The sequence below is a fragment of the Siniperca chuatsi genome, linkage group LG11 (genome assembly GCF_020085105.1).
Source record: "Siniperca chuatsi isolate FFG_IHB_CAS linkage group LG11, ASM2008510v1, whole genome shotgun sequence".
Lineage (NCBI taxonomy): Eukaryota > Metazoa > Chordata > Actinopteri > Centrarchiformes > Sinipercidae > Siniperca > Siniperca chuatsi.
The window spans coordinates 16,716,822-16,732,146 of record NC_058052.1 but is presented as its reverse complement, the minus strand read 5'-3'; the positions used below and the strand labels follow the sequence as shown (position 1 = coordinate 16,732,146).

The following is a 15,325-nucleotide window of genomic DNA, read 5'->3' as shown; positions in this document are numbered from 1 at the left end:
CTTTGTGACATGTGTCACAGGCACTGCCATTGAGCCAGTTCCACTGATGGAGCTGGAATTGACAGGCCCTGAGCCACCGGAGCTGGCTGGGGGACACACCGAGTTTGGTGTGTGTCACTTCCTATCCTCGTCAGGGACGCATCCTGAGCTGCCACACCAACACAAACTGCATTATGGGATAGGCGGGGAGTGCCAGAGCGGGTTGACATATGCCTGACGTGCGCCTTTGTGATGCGAGGGGTTGAATGGGATGCCTAGCATCACGGACAGTAGATTAATTAAGGTGTGAGCCACAGATCTACCTGTAGGTGATGCCCTCCTTGACCCTCAGCTCCGTCACTGCTGCTGCTCCTTGGGAACTTCCTGGCTGAGCAAATAGCACGCCACTTCATCAGAGCAGATCAGTGACATTCTGCTATAGTAGCCCTGCAGGCTCCTCTACTTGCCACCGTGTGTGTGTGTCCGTGTGTGTGCACTCAAAATAAAAATACCTGTGTACCTACATATTTTCCATGTCTGTCTGAGCTCCAGCTGGATCTCTGTACACAGTATCAGTAGTGAATTGTTGCTGTTGCTTTTAATTTTTAATATCTTGTGACAGTGAAATGTGACTGTGACAGCGTAAACGCAATTAAACCAAATACTAAACATTTGAAAAAGTCTAAATTGTCATATAATTTCATACTACATACTAATTATAATCAGATTTTGAGTATGTAGTGCATTCACACTGGAAAAGTAACCAAATTTTAAATCTGCTTGATTGTTGAGTGTGCTGTTGATGGACACACTTGTCCCACAATGCAATGTAAAGGAAATGAAACCTATTGAAAAAAATGCTGACAATGGTGAGACAGCAGGAATAAAAAATATCACTGTTATCTTTGGAAATATTTAAAAGTAAAAGCCTAGAACACAATTGTAAAGTACACTGACTTACATACTATATAAATTTATATATAGTGCATACTGTATTTTGTACTGTAATTGTGACACAATATTGCAACATTTTCAGATTTTGGGAATGTTAAAATATATTTACATACTGTATAATCTCTGAGCTCTATATTACATTGGTGGCACAGCACAATTCACCTCCCCAAAAGGCACACTAGTGTGTGACTCACTCTGTCAAAAGAACTAAGGACCAATCACCCCATCACTACATATCAGCCCACAGCCTGATGACTGATTGGCATGAGCTAATGCAAATTTACAAGGAGGCAGAGGGAGAAAAAAAGGACTTGTCTTTATGAGTGACAACTGGCCACTGATAGCAGAGCAGCAAGCAGGATAGGGTGAGATTTAGATTTAACTGTCCCCCTGGCTCTAGAAATCTCTCTCCCCCACCCTCCCTCTTTTTCCCTCTCTCTGTCTGACATACAAACTCTTTCTCTCCTGCACCTGAAGACATTTGGCAGCACACTGCTGTCTCACTTGATCCAGAGAAGCCGAAGGGGGAGTGGCCCCTATTTCCGGCAGGTCTTAGATGAGTAACATTTGTCATTCAGGGTTGTGCTGTAGTAATTAGCTTGTCAGTGGGCACCAGGCTGAGCTGGCTCTTTCTGCTAAGAAAGATGGACAGACTGACACAGGAGCTGACAGCCAGTCGATAATGTGGCAATTAATGTCATAAATAATTCCACTGCCAATTATATCAAAATGGACTCTGTTCTTTCACAGGGCCTGGTACTCCCTTATCATTTCCTTTGATAAGGGGAACAACCGTCTTCGTCCCCCATATAATTATGGGGCTTTTTATATGGAAATACAACATGGCCTCACTCTCCCCACATGTTTATAGCACAGGGGTGAAAAGTACAAAGAGGGAGACATGGACAATAAATGTAACATGCTAATGAATCTCTGTTTTGTGCCCTTTACCTCGGGTATTTCAACGGGTCGTATAGCAAGACCGCGAGGCATTCCAAATGTCATTGGCTCGTACCAACTTGATTTGAAAATGAAGACAATTATGTGAGAGAGATCGATTGGAGCCGATGTTCTAAATGTTGAAAAAGCTTAACCAACAGTGAGAATATTGATCCTGACGCCCCATCACTTGGTGGGAAAAATGATATCCATTCTCTGTCTTCAAGATGCAGGTCAATCAATCGCAGCAGGTGAGAATAAATGATGAGCTGAAATCAGCAGGGTTTACTGAATAGTAAATGTGCTTTATATTGGAGGGAAATAAAAAAGTGCGAATTTGCTTTGAAATGCTTATTATGCACCGCCTCGGTCTGTTTCCACAGGCTCATTTGTCTCGACAAGTGACTCAGTCACTGTGAATGCTCCCCATCAGCCTGACACTAAACTCTTCCTGTGAAATGTATGAGCAAATAAAGTGAGCTCAGCACATGTAAAGCCATCCTAATGCATTGTAAAACAGCCTTAAACACATCAGATGTATCTTCGGGACGGGAAGGTCGCTCTGATGGTAATATATGGTCCGTGCTGAGAAGTCTCAAGGTCGTGTCAGATTCGCCTACATAATGCATGATTTCCCGTTACTCTTACAGACTCCTATCATGCCTCGAAGCCTTGATATGAAAATTTTACTAAATAAATCAGCCACCTTGCCGGCATTTTTATTGCCCCTCTGTGTGCACTGACAGACAAGATGAATAACGCTAAATAATAACACGTGGTACTAAATCATATTTACTACTCATACAGAGAAAAGCTGCAGCCGATGTAAAACCGTTGGCTGTTTTTTTGTTATTCATCTTGCCTATATGGATTTTACTTCAGTTTTTTGTTTGTTGTATGTGTGTATAAATGTGTTCTTTGTACTTTATGGAGATGAGTGTGTCACTCCTCCACTTGTCACTGTCATCTTGTTAGATTGTGTGCGTAATTATTGTGTCATTTATTGCACGAGAATTGCTTGCTTTGAATAAAGCAGTTAAATGACCCTGTTAGCATAATTAATTTAACCATCCTGAGGGGCTGCAAAGTCGCAGCCTCATGAATATTAATTATTGTCAGTGTCAGTGCTAAATATTATACCAAAATGCAACATGTTTTTGTTTTGTTTTTGTTTTGAAGTGAAGCATTGTTTGATGCAATTTTTGAGTGAAATTTTGACTCTTTGTCCCTGATTTACAATCACTTTCTCTAAATTTTCTTTTAACAATAGCACATTTACATAGAAAAAAAACAAACAAAAAAAGTAAAATACAATACTTCCCAATGGCCGCATGTTATCAGATCAATATTAAAAGAGACACTTTCTCTTTTATTGTTTCAGCTACATCATTAGAACAACAATATTAATTTGGCAGAGAACATACAGTTATTATACAGAATGGTATGGCAGAGGACATGTAATGTTTGCATTTTAATGTTCACACCCTAAGGCCCTGTACAGCTAATACTTAACATGACACAAATCATCAGCCATTGATTTTACATGCTTGACTTTAATAATCAAACATTTCAAAGGAAATTCCTGGAAATATTGACATTTACTCCTTTTCTCCACCAGGTCCTGAGGATGGAGATGCTCATTGTGTATATGTGTGTGTTTGTGCGTGTGTGTTTATCTGACAACTGGACATGAACAAGAACCAGAAAAAGCCCTCAGGAGAGACGGATGATTTTCTCACATGGGCAATTCTGTATGACTCCATTGAGGCACAAGAGAATACTTGAACAATCTGAGCCAAGTGATGTGTACCTACCAATGATATCGCACTCTGTCGTGGAACTGGCTGCTGCAGTATATGTGTCATTCTGGATCACCATGGGAAGCCTAGTGGATACAGAAATTACACTCCCCACTTCAAAACGGAAGAGAATACTATCCCATGAACGTCTTTGAACTGTAAACAATGTTCATACATTTCATATGAATACACACATTATGGGCCCCACAGTGGTGTGACCTGAGGGAGGAGTGTGTTGTGTTGCGTGTCAAATTTGGTGGTATTTCCTGCGGCACTCTGATCCTATCTCTGGGGTCCTCTGGAGGGCAGCCTCTCAAGTGGCTCGACTTGGCCTTGGCCAATGACAGTGACATACAGAGGCAGTTGACACACGGCTGTGACTAATTGTGAGGAAAAGGTGAGGGAGATCTATTCTGGGGCCATTCTTAAAGACATGGAGATCCAGCCCACCTCCCCTGGGCATGGCTTAGCACAAATGAAATCCTTGAATCATGAATACTCTGAAGGCAAGCAGCTATTTACTGCAGCCAATCTTGCTTTTATGGAAGTAATATTGGTGGTCAATGGTAGGGCACTCATGTTTTAAGTATGTTTTTCCTCGCTCTGGGGATAGCATCTGAAGGTAGCTTACTGACTGTCAATTGTCTTCTTTAGAGTAGCAACATGGCTACTCATAATAGGCTATATGAAATCGAAAAAAAACCATAATTATCATTGGGGAAAAAATAACGTTTGTTTAAAAAAAGGCAGCGAATTTGATGTACCCACTGGGATCAAATACTTTGCCTAAATTTTTGTTGTTTCTGCAACTGTAAAGGTAAATACGGAATCAAATAGCCATCACTAACATTAAATCTGCTAAATCAATCAGATAACAAAGTCCAGTTGATATGGCTGTATTTGAAGCTTCTAATAAAAAATTAAAGGCTCAAACTAAATACTGGTAGTAAATTTATAGATTTGTTTAATACATTATTAGCAATTTAATCCTTTGATATTACAACAAGACTAAGTCTACAGCCATGCTAGCGGCATTGTGAAGCTGTACTTGCTAAATGCTAACATAAACATGTTAAAAAGACATGCTCACAATGGCTATGTTAACATGCTGATGTTTAGCAGGTATAATATTTCCCATGTTCACCACCTTAGTTTAGCATGTTAGCACGCTAACATTTGCTGATTAGCACTTAACACAAAGTACAGCTGAATCTGATGGGAATGGCATTAGTTTTGCAGGAATTTGGTCATAAACCAAAGTATTGGACAAATGTCAACCTCATGGTGGCGCTAGAGGAAAAGTCACTAGGATTCATCTTCTGCGGACAATGAATGTCATTTCACTGAAACATCTACAGTTGTGGCAGAGAGACGACCAACAGTGCTTTTCCTATATCCACACAGCAGTGAACCTCTTCAGAGATTGGGGGGGGAAAGTTATTTGTCTTTGTATGCAGACAACAATTTCTGTGCTGGAAGTTAAGTATTACTTCCGTCAAAGCAAAGTTGTTCTCACAACAAATTATACAAATCATTCACCATTTCAAATACGCATATGGTGATTTAATGCAGACAGTATAAAATATTGAGCTACTAACTAGAGTTAGTTTGAATGTCCCTGAGCTAAAGGTTTATTGGTTGTTATGCTTCTTCTCCTCTATGTGTGGGTAAAGTTCAGCCATGAACCTTCACATTTGGGTATTAGCAATGTTTTTTTTTTCTCAGACGGTCTGACGGCCTAACCTTGTCTGCCTTTCCAAACATATTGATTAGCCTGTGAGAAGAGAGAGGCTATGAGACTGAGTGCAGAGGCTAAACTTGAAGTAGTTTACTTCCTACTAATAACATCCCATAATTTCACAATGAGGGAAAAAGGTTTATACTGTATTTTTGAAGAAATTATTGTACACAAGTTTAAAGATGACAGAGCTACATTTTCCAGTTAATGAAATAATTAAATGAATGTCCCTGCATTATTAGTAATATCAGAATGATGATTTGTAACATGGCAACTCCAGCTGCCTGATTTGAGAACATAATCTTGATTCCATGATAAACCACCAGTTGTAATGACAGCCTTCCACAAATCAAGGAGTTTGCTATTGTTTGTGTGTCAGATAGGAAATACAACCATCAGTGACGGGCTTAGAGAGGAAGATTCACCAACTTTTCCAGACGAGGACACTCAACACAAATTTCAAATGGCACTGGCAGGCAGAAAAAAAGAGAAAAGCCAACCCCTGTGTCTTTGTTGTTCTCCTTTAATTCTGTTAATCGCCCCCAGGTAAAGATTAGCTGCTCTTGCCAATTTAATTCAGCCTCAAATGATGCTGCTACAAGGTCACTTTTTCTTTTCTTCCTCTCTTCCTCTGTTTTTATTCACTCCCTCCTTGCCTCCTCCAACCCCTCCCATCCCATCTCCCTCTCTCCTCCACTTCTCTTTCTGTGAGCAGGATTGAGTTGTCATGTAGTTCTAATAGGCAGCACAGGGAATCATTAGTCCACCTCGGCTCCCTGACTGATGGGTATTTCACTCCAATCATCTGAGTACTGTGCGTGTGTTTGCGTAGGTGTGTATATGTGTGTGTGTGGAACGAGAGAAAGGAGTACACCCCCCTCCACCCTCCAACACACACACACACGCACACCCTCCGTCACAAACATCACCATCCCCCCACCCACCACTGCATTGTGCGCCTGCTGGTATTGACGGAGTGTCAGAGCTGAGGGGAGATGTCTTAATCAACTTGAACACACTGGGCATTGATTTGACAAGCTGCTGTAATGACCTTCTTGTTTTCGTAAAGGATCACTGTTTATCTGGGCCACAACTGATGCGCTGAGCATGCCTCATTGTCATGGAAACTATTATCACGGCTGAACTGGGATGGGGCTCGGTCTTTGGATCTCTTTTTTTTTCTCTCTGTCTCTCTCTGCCTCTGTCACGCACACAAACACACTGTCTCTGTGACACACATGCAGACACACATGATATTGATATGTTTTAGGTGATGCAGCACAACCAGATGTGTGTGTGTTTGTGCTTTAAGTTGATGTTTAACACTTCCATTCGAAATCATCAGGGGTCAAAGGGAAATGCTATAATTGGTGTCAACATCTTTCACATCAATGTTATAGAAATCATTGACTGGATGGACTGACTGAGAAGGCTCAATAATCCCAAGACAGCCGTTTCATTTACCTGCCTCCCAGCTCTTGGAAAATTATTTTAAAGGTAGCTCAGTGATTTACTAAATGACCCATAATGACATCTGAAACGGACAGTTTATTCTCAATGGGAAAATTAAAAAGCAAAGAAAAATTCTATATAGTAATGTAAAAAAGATTCTAGAAAGGGTCTGTTTTTAAACATTTTTATATGATTCTTCTCCTTCATCTGATGTCAGGCCTAATCTTAGAGGTTATGCGACAGAGTTTTTTTTAATATAATAAATGATCTTCTATCAGCCAGTGCATGTTTAAAGATGAAGAGAAAGATCACCTTTGTTTGTGTTCAGGCACTAACACATAAACAGCGTTGTGCTCCATCACTTGGTTCATGGCCACGGGCACACCCTGCTGCCTTGAGAAGAAGACACTCTGCTGAGTTGATTTGTAGGGATCTCAGGTTCAGGGTGCTGTCAGCTTCTGTCAGGGCAATCAGCAACACTCAGCCTCCCCTGAATAGCCCGCACAGCAGACGGTAAATATTATTGGCATTCTGACACTTTCTCGCTGCGACCAAGTGTGTAAAATTGTTAATAAGGAACATGATGGGGCCACTGCATGCCGTCGTGAGAATGGAAAAGCTTGCTCTCGTTGGCAATTATCCAAATAACAGGATGAGGCGTCTGAGGACAAGTGATTTAAGTCCTTAGCAGAGTGGTGGAGAGGTTTGTTTTGGCAGGGAGGAAGTGAGGAAAAGTCACAGAGGTCACATGATAAACATTGTCCTTGTGCTATATCCATCAATAAAACTCCTTATAAAATGTACATGGAGACCCTTGTGTGCACTGTTTGGAAAAATTGCTAAAGACACTGTCCATAGACAGGCACTTTAATACTTGAGGGCTATTCTACATTATGTATGATAGTCATCTCAACAATACTAAAACAGGTAAAGGTTGTTGTTGTGTCAGCTTTAAGTATGACTGAGAATGAGCTGCTTGTTTACTGAAATCCACTGTTATTAGTTATTTCTATGCCTCAACCTGAAGGTCTCAATGTGACACTGCGATAAGGTAAACAGTATTCCTCCCCTTGCATAGAGCACGTAAGTCATTATTTTTAAAGGCATCTCCAAGTCGCAGAAGGACACCTTGATAGCAAAATAAAGTACACAGTCGTAAATGTTTATGCCAGTGTTTCTCACTGTATGATTACGTTTTTATGGTTCATATTCTGATATGGCTTGTTTTTGCTGCCACCGCCAAAGCAATGAGACAGGCCCAGAGGTGGCATTTCTCCTTTGCTTTATGGGCGGAGAGATGCCTAGAGGAGAGTCCTGCTCGGTTTCATTCGGTAAACACACTGCCAGGCTAAATGGCTGATCAATCAATTTCAGTGGGATCGATCTGCATCAGTTCTGCCTGCATGCACACACCCGGAGCCACTTTATTGTAAATCAATCATTTTGAAAACAACTCACAGAGGGGCCCGTCCTCACTAACAAGCCATCAATTCCAGCTGCCTGTATAGCACCCTTATCAGGCCAAAAATCAACAGCCACACAAACATCTGCTCCATTTCCATCACTTTCCCAATCTGCCTCGCTCTGTCTTTTACCCCCGCTCCGTCCCCGACCCTTGTCGTGTTTTGATGGTGTGTCTGGAGAGGAGAAGAGAGGAGAGGCTGCGAATCTTCACCACACCACTTAAGATAACCCAAGGGTAATAGTGTTTGCACATTTGAGAGAGAAATGAGGACAAATGCCAGGGTGGGTCATACATTCTCCTTCTGACCGGCTGTTTGACGTTGGAGTGTGAAATTGCACACTCCAGCTCAGGAGCGCAGAGGAGGAGGAGGAGGAGGAGCGTGCAGGGCCCAGAGACTTATGAGATGTCCACTGATTTCTAGCTATGAGAGAGGAGTGGGTCGATGTCTGAGAAGTCATCCTGCCTCATCATAACACCTCAGAATTGGTGCTGTTCATGATGTTTGAAGGATTCTCAGGAGATATCTCAGTACCCTTGACACAGGCGACACAGTATTTAGTGCAGTGTATCTAGAAGCAGATTATTTCAGTTGGAAAATTACTGCATTACAAAAAGGTCAAAAATCCTTTAACTTTGGCACAGTTTAATGACATACTTATCGTTGTCCAGGCTTTGCTTAGACATGTTAAAGCTCCAACAAGGGGAAAGAGGATTACTTTCTCAATATATCATTTGCCATCTGAAATAACTGTATCTGTGAACCCAATCCACATTAAGATGCTACACATCCCAATGTGATGCACAAACATTCACAGCGCTGACATGACAGCACAGCAAGATACCTGGTATGATGTCCTCTGCCCATCCACTGTCACCGTCTCCATGGAGATATACGAGCCAATGTGGACAGAATCTGATTCGAATGCTATTCCCACCCATCACTGTGGATCCCCGCTGATTGACAGCCTGACAGGTGAAAGTGATGGAGCAGCTAATAGCATGTCAGTAAACGTAAATCAAAACTAATGCCAGGCTCAATGGATAAACGGATTGGCGGTGCAACCTGGACCGCAGGGTCACCGACCCCTCCACAGGGTGGGGATTGATAAAATACAATATACATTTATCTGAGGCTTCCCCTGGTGATAGTCAAGGTCAGGCACTGGGTCTATTGCAATTTTAAAGTACCTGTCTATTGTATATACACTGTAAAGTGGTGAATTCACTTATATTCATCATAATTTTTGATGTAGTTGTGTTTCAGAAGCACTGGGTAAATAGTGAGCTATTATCAGTGTTAATCCCAGTGGTGGAAGAAGTGCTCAGTTCCTTTACCTAAAGACCCTGCAAACTTCAGCTTCCCACTATGAGCAATGGGGTCCTTCATGAACACACAACAGTTTTTGTTGTTTCAGTTGAGACAGTTCTTTCTGTGCTGTTTTGTCTGTCTTTTCACTAGTGAGCAGGGCTCAGTTGGAAAAAGGTGATGTCATGTACGTCCCTGCATCAATCAGGATTTAGCAACATTTGAATCAAAACGTGATGACAGTTGTGTGGTTGTTTGCTTATGTTGCCAGGCCACTGTCATTAAAATCTGATCAAACCACATGCACACAGTCCTGATGACGCAGATTAGCTTAGAGTTTTTGAGTGTTAAATTCTTAATTAATAATATTTAAACTTTACCCTCAGTTGTTGCTTATTAAAGTATTGTTTCAAATTGGCCCTTTCAAAAGTTATATTAATTTAATTACATAATATTATTACATTACATACATTACATTTGAACATCATTTGCATTTCAGCAATGTTGTAGCAGGTCAGGGTGGTACTGATTTTAACTACCTCACACAATGTCAGGTAGTTCTATTGATAAACATGTTTTGCAGGAAAAATCTTAATTAGCAAAGTAACTAGAAGCTATAACCATAAATAAATTCAGTGGATTCAAAAGTATATTTCCCTCTGAAATGGCAGCATAAAATGGAAATACTCAAATAAAGTACAAGTACCTCGAATTTGTACTTAAGTACAGTACTACAGTAAATATACTTAGTCACCTTCCACCACTGATCATTCCTGAGACTGAGGGAGTACAATAATAGAGGAAACTTTGTAGTTGGATTAAAAAAAGAGGAGAATTTCATGCTTTAGAACACAAATACATCCATTTTAATTTGAGAAAAATACAAAAAGAAACCATGTACAATCTATGTACAAACGTTTTGTACAAGACAGTATATTTATCAGCAGATTATATTTGACAGAGTCAGGTAGATCAACTCAGCACCATCAAATAATCCATGTATCCATCATATCTAGAATACATCCAAACTAATTAGACTGCTATGTCAAACTCCTGTTTGCTGCAAAGACGATGTGCCAACAAATCTGTGATACGCAAGAGCAATGTCCTGAATTCTTCCTGAACTGATAGACAGCCAAAAAAATAACAAAAATTGCAACTTTTCTTTAAAAAAAATTGCTGAATGCAATTTTAAAGTATTATTAAGACTTGAGACCCACCTCCCATCCCCATAAGTATTATATGTTCTATTATATCTAGTACAATTCCCAGCAAATAAGTTATTATATCCATCCTTTACAGCAGAAAATAGATTAACAAAAATAATGCAACATACTGTAACAGTAACGTATGACGCATCATAGTCTTTGATTTGTTCAGTGGATAACAACACATCAGATGTTACAGGCATGGGCCTCTATGTGCATCTTTCAGTCATCCATATCTAACTACACTACAACGGGGCTCCTATTTTTTTGCCCCAGCAGGTTTCCTGAATGCCACTTGTCGCTATAGTGGGACTTAATATGGGCCCTCCTCTTGACCGCCTGCACTGCCTGGCACTATACTGGCATGGAGGCATTGATGGCTTGGATGTTCTCCATGTCAGTACAAGACACCGTTCTCACAGTGGAAAACACTTGGGACTCAGCTCCCTCAAAGCGAGCTTGTGTCCCTGAATGACTGAAGGATGCTTGCTCAACTAAACTCTTCATGGCACTTCAAAAAAACACTCTAAAAACTTTAGAGGTATAAAATGCAAAGACCTAAAACATCTAATAGTGACATATGACAAGGTGTAGGAAGGAGAGAAATCTCAGTCCAGTGTTGTGAATAATGCCAGCCTGAATGAGTCGCACAATGAGGGTTCAGGTAGAAAAAGCACAGTAATCAAGTGTAATGACAAACAAATGGTGCATTACTTTGTGAGTTTATGTTAATGCCAGTTTGCAGCATGTACCGTTTTATTTCTGAACAATGCTATGTTTAAGTACCTCAAAAATACTCTGTAAACAAATAAGAAGCAGTTGTGGCAGATTGTGACAGATGACAAGCTGACAAAATGGAATGTAAACCCTGTAATAACACAAAGACAAAAATTTAAATTAAGGATGTTCTCTCTTTTGATAACCTTTGCTGAATTGGTGCTACCTTCCAGCTTTGCGATGGCTGATCCAACCAGATCAAATTCTGCCTGAATTTTCCTGCTTGAAAAGCTTCCGCAAGAATCCAGGATCTTTCATTTTCAAGATACACACTTGTGTTATTTTTTCAACATAACAATCAGTTTGTCGATTCTATGTATAATGAGTCATTGCCATTATCAAATATTAATAGTTCCTTATTGTTCAGGCTAGCAAGTATGCCATTAACAACCCAATTATACATACATTTTACTCACATATTTTCTGAAAAGAAATCTATTTGCTACAAAGTGTGACAACGATGTAATCACAGTTCAAAAGTTCACTTCAGGACAATGTTTATGAGGCTTCAGTATAGTTGCACCACACCCAATAGACGGACATTAAAACTCAGATAATTTAGTTTGAAAAAGAAATGTGGTCTATATAATGGGTTGAATTTACACAAACATATTAGCACTATATTAGATTTTCTATATTCCAAAATTGTTTTTAGAATTACTTTTCCTTTACAGCCTATAGAGGAGAATCACTGCAATAAACAGACAGCGTCTTCCTGTCATATTTGAAATCACATTTTGTGGAAAACACCAGCACACCGTGCTGTAGTGTACACTCTCTTCCTCCGCACTAGGGACCTAATTTAGGTCAAACACATCTAATGAAGGTCATTCAGTTGGCTTGCACACACAGGGAGAGACTGTGATCGTCTCATTATTATTACCACTCTGCTCTGCTCTCCATCGAAATACAACATTTATCCCCCAATACATAATTCCTTTACACCTGTCTTTCCATCTGCATGTTCGCAGCTAGGGATGCTTAGTAGTAGACACATTATTTAGTAGAGACGGCTCATCTGTGCAACTAAAAGAGGCTTCAGATGAGCCTTAATTTATTTCTACAAGCACTCAACAGAGCTGAGCTGCCAGGCTGAAGATGGTGGTTTCACAATGCAAGCTAGTCTAAGCTTTATTGGCTCCAGAGTGATGCAGTTTGTTAAAGAGAGGGCAGGGGGATAAAAAAATAATCTTTTGTTTTAGTACGATGTGAACTAAATGGTGATATAGTCAAACACAAAATCCTTTGATATGTTTTTGTAATTAAAGATATTATTTGAGTCTTTTTATCTCCTCTAATACTTTTCACTTGGTTCTTGTCTAGAAAAATAAGTACAAATTGATTAAGTTTATGGATAAAAAATAATTGTGTTTTAATGTATAAATCCAACTACATATTTGCATGAAGTTTATGTATTAGGAGTACAAGGCTACTACCTCAATCCTCCATCGCTATCACAGCTGGATTTGGATCTAGTCAGTGCCTAAACATGTGCAAAATACACATGTTGCACACAGGCTAGCATAAAAAACACAGGTTCTTCTCCGGTGTCCTTAATGGCAGTCTGTGGCATTGTTGCATTTCCACCCAATATGTTTGAGCATTTCCCCATGTTAGAGGACCGAACACAGCAGCTAAACTCCTGAGAGTTTTGAGGCGTGTGACATCTGGATTGGCAACAGAGAACATCCAAGCGCTTTACTGCCTCTATGCCAAACCTGTGCCAGGCAGTTGCTCTGATCAAAGGAGGGCCCATTGATGCCCACTTTTATGCAATATGTGGCATTTCTTTCCTCAGACATTAACTTCTTGTAACAGACAAAACATTCAGAAAATACACCACTCTTCTTTGTGATCCCAATTCTACCGCAGATATCGCGGCAAAGCTTCAACGGTGGGCACGCAGCTGCTGTTCGTATTAGCTCAATCATAGTTGGGGATTTTAATTTGGTTTCTGATGCAACATAATATATTTGTTAGTAGATCCAAACCCTCTAGACTCTTCTACTGTTTTTTTTCTACCATGACTTTTATTTATATACCACATGCTGTTCCTTCAAAGGTGCACCATCACATACAAGCCGATGGAGGAGATGACAGCACTGATCAGCGCAACACCAGAAGGACAAGTGGCTGCGATGCACACACACAAACACACAGCTTGTACATAACATAAATGCTCCTGAACGCATGAAGGACAGGGTGGGTTGTTTTTCATCCTTCTCATGTATTCAGGTTGATCAACCACACTGTATCTGTTATAGAGGGGGATCAGGCACATATCATGCGATAGGAGCTTGAAACAGAGTCACAGGCTTGATGATCTGACGTATCAGCAGAAGACATGTAGGTACAAGGTTCTCTTTCAGCCACCAAAAAACAATGCTGTACCATTCTCTGAGTTTTTAGACTACTGTTTTGCAAGATGAGTTTTTTTCTGCAAGACTGGAATGCTCTCACTCAACATGACGAGTCAACGGTGAAGTAGCAAACTTTAAGCAATGACATGATGTATAACAACCTAAGAACAAGATTAGTATGCCTCCGAAGCCAAGCAGCCCTCACTCCCTTCCTTCTTTCCTTCCTTCATTTCCTCAGCGACATTTTATTGGGGAGGATCTGATGGTTCCAGTTCAACTTCAGTTTTAGTGCAAATAGAACAGAAGCAGACAGAAGATATGAAGTTCATGAACCCAGCTGGTTTGACGTGACGCATCTGGGCGGATCTTTGGGAGATGATATGATCAGTTTATCGCTGCAACCCTCATCCTCCGATAACCAGTCACCTTAACCTTGGAGTCTGGTCACACGAAGAGGTGAACTATTGCAAAGAATTACAGGAAGTACTCTTTTTTTTTTGTCAACTCTTAAAATAATTCCAAAAAGTGCTAGGGGGAAGGGGCTGTACAATCCTTATTTGATTGTCATTATGTACATCACTATGGATACATTAATAAATAAAACAATGTCCAAGAGCATGGAAGTAACATTAAAGGTATACACATAGAAGGTCCCTTCCAGTTTGGGTTCCTGTTCAACCCTTATTAGAAGAATGAGTGAAGAGAAATGTGTCAGTCTTCAACATCCCTGTCATCATCATCATCATCATCACCACCACTTCTCCGCAGATGATCTCTTCCCATCTCTTTTGAAAGAGCGTACAGATGTCTGGTGAGTCAGCAAGAAAACCCTGTGTTCAGCATTCATCTTCAACTTCTCTGATTGGTGGAATCAGACTACTAGTGGATTTGTATTGGTTGACTTGGTTGGCCATGTGAGTGCTCATGGGCTTGATCTGAATGTTCCGTGGGTAGGCATTTTCTGATTCATCTGTAAACCATTTCTTTTCTGAAGAGGACAAGGTGAGAGAGGAAGAAGAGAAGGTAGAGTTAGTTTGAAAAAGTATGCAACATGGGATTACTTACAACCATACTGCCTCAGTTTAAGTGATAGATTTGCATGGCATTCTTTGTGATTAGCATCAAACCATGAGGTCCAGTTAAAGTTTGTGTTCTGGTGCACTGAGCCAATTTGAATGTCATGTTTTTGTCATGGTGGCATTGTCTAATCAAGTACAGCTGTGTAAATTGGTGGATATAATCTGTCAGAATAATTTGCTGTGTAATGACAGATTTAATTTTAAAACGCCAAATATCCATTTTAGATTACACAACAAATCATCCTAAGGGTACAGTACTGAAGTGGTAC

The 15,325-nt window shown here is 40.4% G+C and overlaps 1 protein-coding gene across 34 annotated transcripts in view; it reads right to left on the bottom strand.

Annotated features, from left to right (window-relative positions):
- Positions 1-10,472: 10,472 nt before the first annotated feature.
- kcnma1a (potassium large conductance calcium-activated channel, subfamily M, alpha member 1a) overlaps positions 10,473-15,325 on the bottom strand; it is a 142,609-nt gene continuing 137,756 nt past the window's right edge. For all 34 annotated transcript variants that reach the window (XM_044214232.1, XM_044214237.1, XM_044214233.1 and 31 more), the window contains one exon: positions 10,473-14,965. In XM_044214232.1, the coding sequence (XP_044070167.1) occupies positions 14,814-14,965 (152 nt within the window). In that variant the 3' untranslated portion in view covers positions 10,473-14,813. The remainder of the gene's footprint in view (positions 14,966-15,325) is intronic.